Below are 15,037 nucleotides of genomic sequence, written 5' to 3' on the forward strand. Positions count from 1 at the left end.
AACTATGCACGCATGCACTTCAGAGGTAGCGTGATATCAGAAGCTGCGATTTCATTTCAACGCTTTTTTGTGAAAAGGGCTTTTAAACGCAACAAATTTACCTAAAAATTTGGATTCTACGATATTGCTTTCTTAAACTACAGCAAAAATAAAACGACGGGCGAAACTGTATTTTTGTTTGTTTATTTAAAGTTTCGCCCTCCGCGCTCCATGCAAACAAACAGAGCGATACTTTTTTTTTTGCTAGCAGTTTAGAGGCGAAACTGTTTTTTTGTATTTTTTAGGATTATCAGCTGTAAATAGTAACAATAATCGCTATTGAAAAAACCCGGACGAAATCGGTGGTGTAAAACGGTAGTTATTTTTAAAGAGCGTAAGGGCGATACTTCAATGCTGATAGGTGGGACCGAAAAAGTAAACAATCGCCAAAGGGGCGATACTATCATTTTGTCAATTTCAATAGCAAAAACAAATTTTAATTTACTAATTTCAAATACTTTATGAAGTTTTAGGTTTCGATCACTGAATCATGCAATCTAGGATGTAAAAAACACAATAGTTCTTAAATAGGAAATAAAACCAAGTCTGGAAATATTCACTGTTGATTTTCTTTGAATGGTGTCACTGCTAGTATCGCCCTTTTCAAGAAAAAGCGCTTCTTAGTTCTCAGTCGCGTTGGAAATTTGAGTAAAGTATAAACTTCAAATCGATTCAAAAAAAATTCGATTTTTTTGGCTCAGTACAATATATAACCCCTTTAGGAAAATTCAGTTTTCCCACTACAATGCATTGATTGCGGAATTGAAATATTTTATTAACAGAGCATTAGCAATAATTCGTTTGTATGTCTATTTTGTGGGCCATTTTTTTCGCTTTCCTATTGATTTGGTTTGAGATTTCTAGCACTGATGTTGTCCTATGTTGATTTGAGCGATTCTCTGAGTGCTGTCACTATCCCATGTAGTATGTGTTATCAAAAACATCGCGAAGCATCAAGTTCTAAATGTTCTCAAACGATATAATATCCGAAGAGAGTGATAAGAGTTATAAGAAATCTCTCATCACACTGTTAGGTGGATTAAAAACGTTTTAATAATTCAATTAGATTGTCTGACTTGATGTTATGCATGGTACGCGTTTGAAAAGCTTTCTTTGTAATGTTTTATCTAATTTTTTGTGGAAAAGTCCGAAATGTGAAAAAGTCATGCTGTAAACAAATTTCATTTCCGAGTTTATGTGTCAACTATTGTTACGGCATTTAATTAGCAAGGGACTGGAAGGTGAAGTATATTTTTCAATATTAAGAGCCATAGTACTCAAGGGAGAGCAAGGAGTTGAAGGGAGAATGTTTAGAAGGGTCATATGAGCAAGCTTAGAGTTTACCGCCCAAGTAGCACGCTTTGTTACTGTATAGTATTTGTAACTCTCTTGGTAACAACTATGTTATGGAAAAAGCGCACTTTGTTTGTATGTTGTGCAACATGTTCCTAATTCCCTTTGTCTGCTACCGTAGGAGTCAGGGTCTTTTGGCATTAGAAATACGAATCACCTGAGTCTACGGCATGTCCGGACAAGCGTAAAGTAACTTGTTACTTCATGCTGTCGGAACCGACAAAAGGTTAAGCTACGGTAAACTTCCACACTAAGCATTTGCGACGTTGAAACTCATTGAATGAGCTAGTTTTTGTTTTTTGGTCCCTTACCAATTGCCTGCCTGGGTGTTTTTATTTTATCGACTATTGCGACTGTATCAGCGTCTGTGACATATGGTCACATGTGTTGCTGATTCGCACGGTGTCGGCAGCTTTCACCCAAAGCTGCGACGATGGATCCCCATCACGGTAAGTTCTATTTTTACCAAAAAACTAGCTAGTTCGTTCAATGAGTTTCAACGTCGCAAATGCTTACGGTAACGTAATTTCATTTCCTCTGGGGGTCCAACATTTGTTGGTTACCCTATACATCCATATTTGTGAGTAATATTTCATTATTTGGTTGAATATTTCGAGAGACCGGGACCATTCATAAATTACGTAACGCATTTATGGGGGAGTGGGTACGACAAATTGTGACGAGTTGTGACATATTGGGGAGGGGGAGTTAGCTAGATCGTTACGTAGCATGTTTTTACTGAAGAAAAAATGTTTTCCCGGAATTTGTTACGTAATAAGGGAGGGGGGTACAGAGAAATTTTTGACATTTTGTTACATGGGGGGAGGGGGGAGTCAATTTTGGGCAATTCTTGCGTTACGTAATTTATGGATGGTCCCCTATGTGTTTTAGGTGATTTTATCGCGAACAACCTTTTAAGGCTCAAAGAACTTTCGGTGAGCGTCTATACGAATTGAACGAATCCATATAAAGCATTTATTAAATTCTAAAAGAAGAAAATCAGGCGATTTATTAGATTATCAGGATTCAAATCATGCAGAATAGTTGGTGGAAAAACAATAGACCAGGTGGAATGGTGTTTTTGAAAAAGTGGCGGTGATTTTTCGTCACACCACCACACTGTCCCAGGGCACGCAACACAACTGCGTAGTGAAAAAACCACAGCCACTTTTTCAAAAGCACCATCCCGCCCGGTCAATTGTTTTTACGCCAACTATTTTGCATGATTTGAATCCTAATAATCTAATAAATCGATTTTCTTCTTTTGGAGTTTAATGAATGCTTTATAGGATAAATCGACGGCAAAGCTGTACACAATTTTTCCTACGCATACTACCAAGTGCTCAATTCTAACACATGCTCAAAGAAATTAACTTGAGCCTTAACAAGAAATTAAATACGAAATGAGTACGAATTTAATACTTTTTGAATATGACATAATTTTGAAGCGGCGAAATTCTTTTTGTTTGGATAACGGGTCATAACACTTGATTTCGCATTCTGTATTGCGGAATTGTTACATAATGTATTTGAATTAGCAATTCAATCCATAAAGTAAATCACACATTCGAAAAAAAATGTCACTGTCAGCTTCCTATCGAGTAGTGCTAATCTGTACATTTTCGGTTTTCAAGCTGTCGACCCTGGTTGAAATATGTTACCGATTGGCGCGCGAGATTCGCGTTAGATGTATGCACACGCTTTACTGAAGCCCCATAAATGGGCAATAGGCGAGTCGAACAATTCTGCAGGCCCAAACTAAGTTCACCTCAAATAGACTCGAAGCGCAGAGCTGCACAGACAAGAAACAAAAGTCAAACCGCACAAATTGCTGCAGCCCATTGAGTTCGAATTGAACTTCTGGCAAACATGCTCAGCGCATTCCCCGACTCGACTGAAACATGCTCATTTTACTTACTACGGCTTCGAATACCGAAAGAAAACCGTCACGAACTGGACCAAAACCATCGCGACGCCGTATGGTCGCAGTCCAGCAGAATAATAAAATTTTATTACCCCAATTGGGCTCGATTGGACCATTCAACTAATTCTATCCGTTGTTTATTCGCTTTTCCTTTCGCAGGTCTACCAGGTTGTGTTTTTCACATTGCGTGCTGCAATCTCCCCACTACCAGCAGCATGGGCACTGGAAAAATCCACCGACGGCAAGGTCTACGGCGCCTGGCAATACTTTGCCGCTGACGATGGTGAGTGCAGGGAGCGCTTCGGTCTGTCGGCTCACAACGCGAATTACATTTTCAAGAATGACTCGGAGGTGATCTGCTCGACTCAGTTTTCCTCCGTCGATCCGCTCGAAACTGGAGAGATCAACCTATCACTGATCACGGGACGGCCTAGCGAGAAAACAACGTCGCAGGAGCTATTGAACTTCACGCTGGCCCGTTACATTCGAATACGCCTGCTGCGTATGCATACGGTGGTTCCCCGTGATGGCGTTATTGCCGACAGTGTAGTGGATACGCAGGCGCAGGCCAAGCGCAGCTTTTATACCATTCGCTCGTTGCGGATCGGTGGGCGGTGCTTTTGCTCCGGGCATGCTGGAAAGTGCAAGACAAACGATAACAACATTGATAATATGCCCCGTTGCGAGTGCATGCATAACACCTGCGGAACGCACTGCGACCGGTGCTGTCCTCTGTACAATCAAAGACCGTACCGGATGGGGACGCCGATCAGCGCTAATAAATGCGAGAAATGTGAGGTGAGTAGCGTCGGTGTTCGGTTGCTTCGTGTAGCATGGCTCTGAGGGGATGGAATCCTAGAATTATATTGGTTTATTGTGGGTAATTAATTGACCCGTTTATTTTGTCTAACTTTTCTAATTGCACTTCTTATATCAACCCGTTATTAGAGATTTTCGGGTTCGGATTATTGAATTCCAAAATTGGACCCACCCAAATGACAGGTTTTTCAATTTTATTATTCTCAGGATCGGGTTTTTTAAATTTTAAATTTTTGGTGGTTAACAAAGTGTACAGCTTTTCGTTCTCTGTTTAGTTATTCCTCCCTTGTAATGTAAATCTTATAGGTTAGTTAATTAGACATGATGAAATTCTAGTATCGAATACACTTATAGAAATTCGATACAAGGTTGGTGTAAATATTTTTTACGAAAAAAATTAACTTTTAATTTGATATCAATATCTTGAAAATCGACTAGGCCGTTCTCTTGAAGACGAGACGCCAAATGAAAAAAAAAATTGACTTTTCGCGTTAATATCTCCAAAAATGAACGAATACATTTTAACGAAAAAATAGCATATTTAAAACAAGTCCATAAAATAAAAACAAGTTTAAGCCTCTAACGTGAACACTTTTTTTAACCACGTGTCAAAACTCAGTATAATTATGACCCTTTATAAGATAATATACCTTAACATTAAAAGGCAACGTTACTTTTCAGGTGAAATTTTGAAATGTTGAATGTATATTGAAAAGTCACGCCTGGAACAACTGCAATCGTTTGATACTTAAAGATATTCACTTATTTTTTTCCAATTTCAGTGCAACGGCCACGCCAAGGAGTGCTACTACGACAAGGAAGTGGACGAGCAAGGCCTCAGTATGAACATTCGCGGTAAACTGAGCGGTGGAGGAGTCTGTCTGAACTGCACTAAATTTACTACCGGGATCAATTGTGAAAAGTGTTTGCCGGGTTATTTTAGTCCGCTAGATCGGATGTCCGATGCGGAGGAACCATGTCTTCCATGCGACTGTGGTGGAGTTGGTTCCGTAGGCGAGTGTAATCCGATTGGTGGAGAGTGTGTCTGTAGAGAGGGTTTCACCGGGCCAAAGTGCACGGTTTGCGCACCCGGGTATCATGGAGAGGAATGTATCAAATGTCTATGTGATATTCGTGGTACTGTTCCCGGAGGTGAATGTGATGCCAATTGTCAATGCAAGGTACATGTGGAGGGAGATCGATGCGATCAGTGTGCTCCAGGGTATTTTTCATTGAGTCAAAGTAATCCTGAGGGTTGCATGAAGTGTTACTGTTCCGGTGTGGGACAAACGTGTGAGAGCAACGAACAACGGACAAGTGCCTTCGAAACACTGGAAGGTTGGAGTGTTACAGATATATCAAAATCAGTAGTGGCATATCCAACCAGAGATAATGAGACGGGGTTTATGGTATTTGGCATGTTCGAACTTTCGGAAACGGAGTCTGTGTACTGGTCTGCTCCTCAGGTGTATCTTGGAAATCGACTGCAAAGTTATGGATCGAAGCTAAGTTTTAAAATGTCGTGGGTCATAGTACGTGGTGATACGAGTGGCAAGCCTACGACGGGTCCAAGTGTTATTATTTTCGGTAAAAACGGGCTGAAGATTGCGTACGGAGATGATACATTTACTGGGTATTCCAATGCAACTGTTAATGTTGAACTGATAGAAGAAAATTGGTACCATGTACCAAAGAGTGTAAAGGATATCATCACTAGACTGAAAAGGACTGAATATCACGGTGATCCGGTTACTCGTGTGCAGTTCATGTCAGTCCTGTCAAATGTGGAAAGTATTTTGCTTCGGGGAACTTATCATACGGATCAAGTGGAGAGTGTTCTCGAGCTGGCGACGTTATATGCGGGAAGGAATGAAAGTGAAAAGCTCGCCAATGAAAGCTTAGTTGAAAAGTGTGCCTGTCCAATGGGTTACTCTGGTTTATCGTGTGAGCAATGTGCGTTTGGTTTTGTGAGAATCTATGAAAATACAATTACTCATGAGAATGTAGCGAGATGCATTCCTTGCACCATGTGCAATGGTCACGCAGAGGGTTGTGATTTTGAAACGGGAGGATGTGGATTGTGCCATCATAACACTTTCGGTGATAGTTGTGAACGCTGTCTGCCAGGATTCTACGGAAATGCTTTGGTGGGAACACCGGATGACTGCAAGAAGTGTGCTTGTCCATTGGAGGATGCCAGTAACAACTTCTCACCGAGCTGTCAACTGAAGGGAGCAATAGGGTGAGTTGGATATCAACAAGTATTTAGTTCCTTATGTTATTTATTGGACCAGTTTTTGAATATCCGCGAATCAGTTATAAAAATTAGTTCTGTGAACTTTTTGTTAGTGATTACAATAGAAAGTGATTCATAACGAAAATTTTAGAGTTCTGATGTCTATGATTTGGAGATCTGTTATTCTCAGGATTTATTGTCATGGACAATATTGTGAAATGTCGATGCTTGAAGGATACTGAAAATTAACAGTATCCGTGTCCAAGGTGGTGGGGAGAGGTTCAGGAATCAGGAATCAGTAGCGTCTGGCTCAAATGGCACGTTCCCCATGTTGATCGGAGATTTGTGCCTTGCCAAGAATCGTCTTTTCATCATTTTCCTGATGGGAAGGATTAGGGAAGTGGTAAGGTTAGGGGTAAGGAAAACAACGACACAGAACAATTAAAACAGAGCATTCTGCACCCCCGGAGTGATGCTGAACGATCTGCAGGTGCTACAACAGCAGGAATAAAACTTCCAACCCCCGGAGGGATTTAGAACCTCTACTCAAACAGTGAGCGGATATATCAACACCCCCGAGGGGATATTGAGATAACAGAACGACAACACCCCCGAAGAGATATTGTCATTCAAATACGGCTAAAAAACTATAGCTCTTTACCACACTGGGTTAGGAACAAAAGCATATCCTTAAATTTCAGCTCTCTGTACATAGGTTCATCTATGTATGGAGAACCAAAAATCCGTATGCGCAATTGCATTAATACAGGGCAATTGCATATCAAATGATATGATATGAATAGTAGCCATGTGATAATTGAGTTTGCAATGTCCAGTCAGTGCCCTGACCAGAATACTGCAGTTGTGCTTGGAAAAATGCAACAAATTTCTTGACATTTTCGGATTCACATCCGGCAGAAAAGCCTTTGTTTGAACGCAAGTTTGCAAGCTACGCCAATGGTTGGCATGTTCGAATGCAGCCCAAGAGCGTATCTTGTGCTTTATTCAACTTATTAACAGTGGTAGAACTGGTTCTGGACCAACGAAATCAGTCGCAGCGCCAGCGCTAGCCAATTCGTCCGCCCATTCATTTCCAGTAATACCGGAATGACCGGGTACCCATAGAAGGTAGATAGCATTTGAAATGCTAAGTTCTTCGATTTGAGTTCGACATGCGATTACTAATTTCGATCTCGAATCTGCCGAACTAAGTGCTTTCAGGGCAGCCTGACTGTCAGAGCAAAAATAGATTCTTTTACCGCAAATTCCCCGTTGAAGTGCGGATTGTACGTCACACAGAATCGCAAAGATTTCTGCTTGGAATACGGTACAGTATCTACCAAGCGAATGAGATTGGTTTAATCTAATTTCATGACAATAGACACCAGCACCGGCTCGGCCCTCCAACAAAGAACCGTCTGTATAACAAACTACGTATTCTTCAAGTTGTCGCTCCATTCAGCCAGACAGCCATTCCTTACGACGAGGAATTCTCACATTGAAAGTTTTAGAAGGAAAACTACATGTGAGTGTAAGGTCACTGGGAGCAAGTGTATACTCATCCCAAGTAACCATTTGGGGCCACAGTCTTGTGTGGCTAGTTACACGATCTATTGGGTTACTGTTCCAGAGCCCAATAACCTTAAGACGGTATAAACAAGAAAGTGCTTCTTGTTTCAGAAACACATGTAGTGGTTTTATGTTCAAGAGTGCCTCGAGAGCAGCAGTAGGTGTTGTCGAGAACGCACCAGTCATCGCCATCAAGACCATCCTCTGAAGATGGTTTAACTTTGATTGGATTGTCATGACTTCTCCCTTCTGCCACCAAACAAGGCACCCGTATGCCAGTATTGGTCTAACAATTGTTGTGTAGATCCACTGAATGTACTTGGGTTTGAGTCCCCAAGATTTGCCGAAAGCCCGTCTACATTGGTCAAAGGCCATGCAAGCTTTCTTGATCCTGAAATCGATGTGAGCTGTCCAATTAAGTTTTGAGTCGAGAATTACCCCAACGTACTTAACTTGATCTTCGACAATAATTTCAGAGTCAAAAAACTGCAATGGACGAGCTCCGGTTGTAATCCTTCGTTGCGTGAATAGCACCATTGAGGTTTTATTTGGATTAACTGATAGTCCAACATGAAGACACCACCGCTCAACAACACATAAGGCTTGTTGCATCAAATCGAAAAGTATGTTAATGCAAATACCGGTGATCATTATATGATAATCATCGGCGAAACCATACGTCGGAAACCCAAGCTCATTAAGTTTTCTCAACAAGCTATCGGCGACAAGGTTCCATAGAAGTGGTGACAGCACACCACCTTGAGGACATCCGCAGATACTCAGTTTCCTCATCTCTACTTGTCTTAACGATGAGCACAGATGTCGGTTGCTAAGCATTGCGTGTATCCAGTTCGTGATATATGAAGGTACTCCATGATCTCGTGCTGCTTCCAAAATGGATTCGAAAGACACGTTGTCAAAAGCGCCTTCAATATCGAGAAAAACTCCTAAACTTGATTGCTTTTGTGAAAAAGCTTTTTCAATGTTGTAGACAACATTGTGTAACAGGGTGGTAGTAGACTTGCATGCAGCGGGTGCTCGCTCAAGCTACCATCCCGAATGTAGTGGTCGATTAAACGTTCCACTGATTTGAGAAGGAAGGAGGTCAGACTGATCGGTCTAAAGCTCTTTGCCTCCTCATAAGTGACGCGGCCACCTTTGGGAATGAATTTGACAGTTATTTCCCGCCACGCTAATGGAATGTATCCTGTTGCAAGACTGCAAGTAAGAACCTTTTTCAAAATATGCTTGAAGTGTTCATATCCTTTTTGTAGTAGAACTGGAATAATTCCGTCCTTTCCCGCAGACTTATACGGAGCAAAACTTTCAATCGCCCATTTGATCGATTCGGTTGTCACAATTCTACGAGCAAATTCCCAAGAATCAGAACTGCCTGAAAAGAACTCAGGGGCAGTCGTCAGTGATGGCTCCGTACAACCTGGAAAGTGTGTGTCAAAAAGACAGTTGAGTACTACATCTTAGTCAGATAAGTATTCACCATTAGCAATTCTAATGGAACTGACATGAAAATCTTTCGATTTCGAAAGTAACTTATTTAATCTACTAGTCTCGTTGAGACTTGAGACATTTGTGCAGAGGCTTTTCCAACCACTTCGCTCAGAGGATCGAAGGGCATTTCTGTATGCTTTGCGAGCCAACTTAAATGCCTCCGACCCGTCCCTGCGTCTGTGATTCCAAGCTCTCCTACATAACTTTTTAAGTCGAATAAGTTCGGTATTCCACCAAGGTGTTCCTCTAGAAGCACGCATAACTCGAAGCGGACAAGCCTCTTGGTATGCTGCTACTATGAGTGAGCTTGTTTTATCCACGACCTCACCTAATCACTTGGAGATTCAATCGTCGGAAGATACCCATGAAACCTAGTCGCCAAGCTGTCTTCGTAGAGGTCCCAGTTCGTAGATTTGGGATTACGATAGGTGACGATATCTAGCGAGACGTTTAAATGATCAAAGACGATGTACTTATGATCAGATAACGACGGTTCGAACTCGTTTGGTACGAGCCAGTTTGTCAACTCATGCGTAATATTGTCAGAGCAGAGAGTTACATCTAACACCTCTTCTCATGGACAATATTTTGAAATGTCGATGCTTGAAGGATACTGAAAATTAACAGTATCCGTGTCCAAGGGGGTGGGGAGAGGTTACGGATTCAACGTTCAAATGGTTCAATATACGCATAGGAGCAAGAGTGGTTTGCTATGCACCATTTTTTGGCGTTCCTTCTGTGGTATCCCTGTTTATATTTTGGAGTTGATTTGTTTGCTTCCCGCATTATGGAAATAAGTATAGGAAACACTACTTTTTTGAATCTCCGCTTGTTCATATATCCATTTCACTTAAATTGAAATTCCATCTCATAGAATCTTATTAAAACTTTGAATTTGGTTAGCTACTTCACCAAAAATAGCAGGTTACTAGGATGTTATATAAAAATGTTGATATACGATTTTAAGGGGTTACACCACTGTACAGCACGAAAAAATAGGTAGGGGAACTCGGGGCTGCTAAGACCGTGGGGTTAAATCAGACACCCTCGATTTCCAAGGAAATCGTTTCCAAGAAAATCGTTAATAGGTTAGTGTTTTGGAAAGCTGGAGGCTCCTATTTTATGGAATGATTAGTTTGGATAAAACCACAAGTATTTTCAAGACGCTCACAACTTTTGTGCGAAATAAGCGTACGGGGCTATTCGGACTCGCTATTCCATCCACCACCGTTCAGCGGATTGTGGGTGCAACCACAATTGCACACGCTACAGCAAAGAAAATACACGATGCGCCAATCGACAGTTGTGACTAACCAGATTAAGTTTTGTTAATACGATTTATTTTTTACTTCTTAAGGATTTTCTCCAATAAAAATAACATAGGTAAACATAATTCCATTATACAAAAAATGATGGTCTGAATTGCCTCGTAAGAAGATCCGAATTATCCCTATATCGTAAAAGGATGGAAAAACATAGAGTTTTGCTAATCGTCACCGTTTATGGCTCCAAAATGTGACTGAGGTTTCAAGCTACCAATGAGGACCTTTGACCGATAATTTTTTTCACATCTATCCACCTAAAAGGGCGATTTGCTTAGGTAGGTCCGAATAGCCCCGGGTTCCCCTATATTTAAAAAAAAATCTTGACGCAATGCAAGAATGAATTGAAATTCAGTAAAATTGGATTTAAAATAGGGTAAGGTGGGGCAAATCAGACCGTTGGGTAAACCCGACCCGCCTCTGTTACCGAAAATTAGAAGCACTACGCGAACTAATATCAATGTTGTCGTGTAGAGCATCGAAAATTATCATACGACAAAAAGTTTGTTTTTACAACTTTTGATTTGACTTTTGTGCATCATTGACTACAGAATATTTCTGATTGTTAAAGTGATTGCATACAAAATGTAAGTGGATTTAAATTCTTTGATTTATGTCCTACAAAGTGCATAGATGAATATAGTTCAACCTTTTTCATATTTTTTTAATTGCATCGTAATGAAAAATGACGCGGTGGGGCAAATCCGACCTCTAAATATTGGGGTAAATCCGACCGCTTTTTTGCTAAGAAAAGTTTTATTTATCAAATCGAAATATATTTTTATTGTTATTATTTATTATTTTTATGCAAAATGGTTCATAATTACAAACCAAAGACACAAAAACGTGATGACTATAGTATTCGTCGAGCAATTGCTCCTATGCAAAAGGAAATATCATTACGTGCTACTGCTCGTGATTTTAGCATTCCAAGATTGACATTGAACTTCATTTTCTTCATGCTACAATTCAATAACACATCATTCATTGATTTATCATTGGAAAACAATAAAATTTGAGTAATATCTGCACTAAATCAACGAAAAACATAGGGGGTCAGGTTTACCCCACCATTTTTGAAAACAGCAAAAATGAACATTTTTGTAAAACGCTTGTATCTCAAGATTTAGAGCATTTTACAGCCAAAACCATTTACTAGGTCGAATTTGCCCCACCTTACCCTACTAATCGTCATTTATAAAACCACCTAGTTGTGCAATTTTATCTTTTTATTTCTCCGAATTATGATTCCATGGCTGGTTATTAGGGCGACAATGATTTATATGAAAAAAGATTCGCAACCTACACCCCCTAGCGTCGTTCCAAATCATGAAAAAATGACACTGTCCAAATTTGAGCAAAATCGGTTAACCCTAACCCCTCCCCAAAGAGCTTAAAGTTTGTATGGGATTTTTCGCCAAAATGTATGGGGAAACACTCGCAGTTCACAAAATCGCCGCTAGAGGTCGCTGTAAACTTCCGATCACTGACCTAGGAAGGAGCTTTTGAAGATATGCTGAACAAGTTTGTCGAAGACTGCAAGACAATCCAACCAACCGTTAAAGAGTTATTAACGTTTAAAGTTGGATACTGCTGCTTAACATTCGCAAAGGGCGTACTTCGCTTATCTCATGTATGTGAACCACGAGTGAAGGTGAGACAAAGTTAGGAAAAACTCATATATTTCTGAAACGATGTGAGATAGAAAGCTATGATGTTCCACAAAGTTGTAGAGGAATAAAAGGACTTTTTGGTTTCACTGGAAAGTTTCAGGATTTCACCGCAAGGTGGCGGTAGTGAGCCAATCAATTTAAAGGGAATACTCCTATCTGTATAACGGTAAGAGATGGAGCATTTGAATGTTCTACAAAGTTGTAGAGTAGCAAAAAATATTTTCTTTTCTCATTTGAAAAATACAGAATTCTATCACATGGTGGCAGTGATCAAAATTAATTCAAGGTAATACTCCTATCCATACAATGGCAAGAGATAGTGCAATCTGATGTTCTGCGAAGCTATATAGTATTTCAAAGGCTTTCGTGTCTCGTTGTAAAAATAGAATTTAGGCCGCTTAGTGGTGCAAACAGCATAGAGTATGAATATATTTTAATACACCTTTTGAATGTTTTCGAATTTTTACTCCGATTTCTTGTGCAGAGATTCTTTTATTATACATAACATGTTACAAAGTTTTCTTAAGACTATCATGCTATGCTAAAACCTATATTCTTAAATTTCTTCGTAACCCCATTTATATATCTCCTGTTGCATTCATTTATATAGCATTTTTAATTTTTTTTAACTAACTGTTGACTAACTTTAAGAGCGCTCTTGTCTCAGAGATGTCGTTTATAGTGCCGCGCGTCAGTGCTCGTTTATTACCTCTCGCAGAAGAAGCGTACACAATGCGCTGTGAATCCAGTTAGACTGGCATTGGTTGCACGATTACAGGGCTGATAATTTGGTGATAGGTGAGAACTACTAGAGTCATTCGAATGCCAATTAGTGACTTTTTCATCAAATCTGGCCTCACTTATAACTTAGAAATACGCTGCTAGAAATATATTCTGTTTTTTTACGCGGACTACAGGGCTTAAGTACTATATTGTGCTAGAATATTGCCAGCCTGGGATAAATACCTAAGTAGGCTACAATCCAATTCGCGCTGTGCTTCTATTATATTCAGCATTCCCCTTTTTTGCAAATAAGCAAAGCGTGCATGCCAATTGCGCTACCTGCCCACCAAATCACCACATCACCAGATATTTGAATTTTGCTTTTGCAGATCTTCTAGAATGGGTGGATCGTCTCGACAGCTGGGTATTTTATGCGGTTCATGTTGCGCATGTTGCTCGCTATCGCCGGAGGAATATAGTGTATGTTGTTGTCGTCGGTTCTCGTTGGTCGCCTCAAGACGTGCCATGTGCTGCGAACCCAATTCAAATGATATTGGTTATACGAGTACAGGACTGGTATTTTGGTAGTAGGCAAAGGATACTACGCCCATTTGAAGACCTGATGGTCAATTTTTCGTCGTATCTGATACCACACAAAACTTCCAAACTGAACAATTCAAATTAATACTTTGGAATTGTAGTCCATGTGAGGTCATAGAAATAAGGATTACCATTCCACAGTGGTCCAGAATGTAAATTTAGCAGGAATTTATATTTTTCTAAATCTAAACAGCTTAGCCTTAATAAGTCTTTGGAGAAGTTTTCGTAGTTTGTGGGTTTCTTCTTTTTGTTAAAAAACAGATAGGGTAATTGTACCAAGATCAAAAAAATAACTTTTTAATTATTCCAGCTAGAGCCAAATAACCTTCAACGAAGTTGTAGAACGACAAATCTTGGAAAAGTTTGCTGAAGACATGTGAGCTCTACCTATCATACTTTTCATTTTACAACTTATACTTTTATTTTAAAATTGAAGGTTAGGGTGTTTCTTAGTGTTTATCAGAAAAACTGTTTTAGTCAAATAACTTTTGCGGTATTGATTTAAAAGTGAAGTAGTCTACAGACAAATTTAAGATTGTTTTAAGGAAAATAACTTGTTTCATGGCAACTATTTATATCTGTTTCATGGCAACTATTATATCTAACTATTTTTGCTGATGAGTTATGAGCACTTTTTCGCCAACAATAACAATATCACTCATTGGGGCAAACAAATAATAATTCTTTTTCAAGTATAACTAAGGTCATTATTAGAGTTATAATTGAGCAAAAAATAACGAATACGTTATTTTCTAAAAGTTCATAAAGTTGATTACAAAAATTCTATTTTTGAAATTATAAGTTCTTATATCTTTGAATAATAGAACCTAGCGTTTTAATGTGGGTGGTTCTAATTTTTTAAAATTTGAAATTAACTTTTAAATGGTTCGAGATAGAGCTTCGTAGAAAATAAAATTTTAAAAAACTTGGTCGAAGACACTGGAACTCTATGTCGTGTATTTTCCATTTTACAAGAAATTTACCAAAAAAATAGGATGTTTCTTAAGGACATTATACATGCGAGCCACAACATAGCTGCTACGCCGCACACGCCCCTCTCCCCTGTCTAACCATGTTTCTGACATGAGCAAATATAAAAATACGTTTTTCAACACACTAACCTTGCTGGTGTGCCACGAAACTGCTACTTAAGGAAGCTAGAACATTTTCCTATACAATAAATCCGAGTTTTTGACGGAATGCCATCTGTAGCTCCTATTTTGTGCGAAAATATCACCCCTCTTCACTTGGGGTTTTTTTTCTTTTTTTC

General features: G+C 39.5%; 1 protein-coding gene across 1 annotated transcript in view; it reads left to right on the plus strand.

Moving 5' to 3' along the window:
- LOC131682153 (laminin subunit alpha-1) overlaps positions 1 to 15,037 on the plus strand; it is a 465,292-nt gene that overhangs the window by 185,813 nt on the left and 264,442 nt on the right. Inside the window, exons 5-6 of the mRNA XM_058963402.1 lie at positions 3,476 to 4,114; positions 4,918 to 6,377. Of these exons, the coding sequence (XP_058819385.1) occupies positions 3,476 to 4,114; positions 4,918 to 6,377 (2,099 nt within the window). The remainder of the gene's footprint in view (positions 1 to 3,475; positions 4,115 to 4,917; positions 6,378 to 15,037) is intronic.

This window comes from Topomyia yanbarensis, chromosome 2, assembly GCF_030247195.1.
Source record: "Topomyia yanbarensis strain Yona2022 chromosome 2, ASM3024719v1, whole genome shotgun sequence".
Classification (NCBI taxonomy): Eukaryota; Metazoa; Arthropoda; class Insecta; order Diptera; family Culicidae; genus Topomyia; species Topomyia yanbarensis.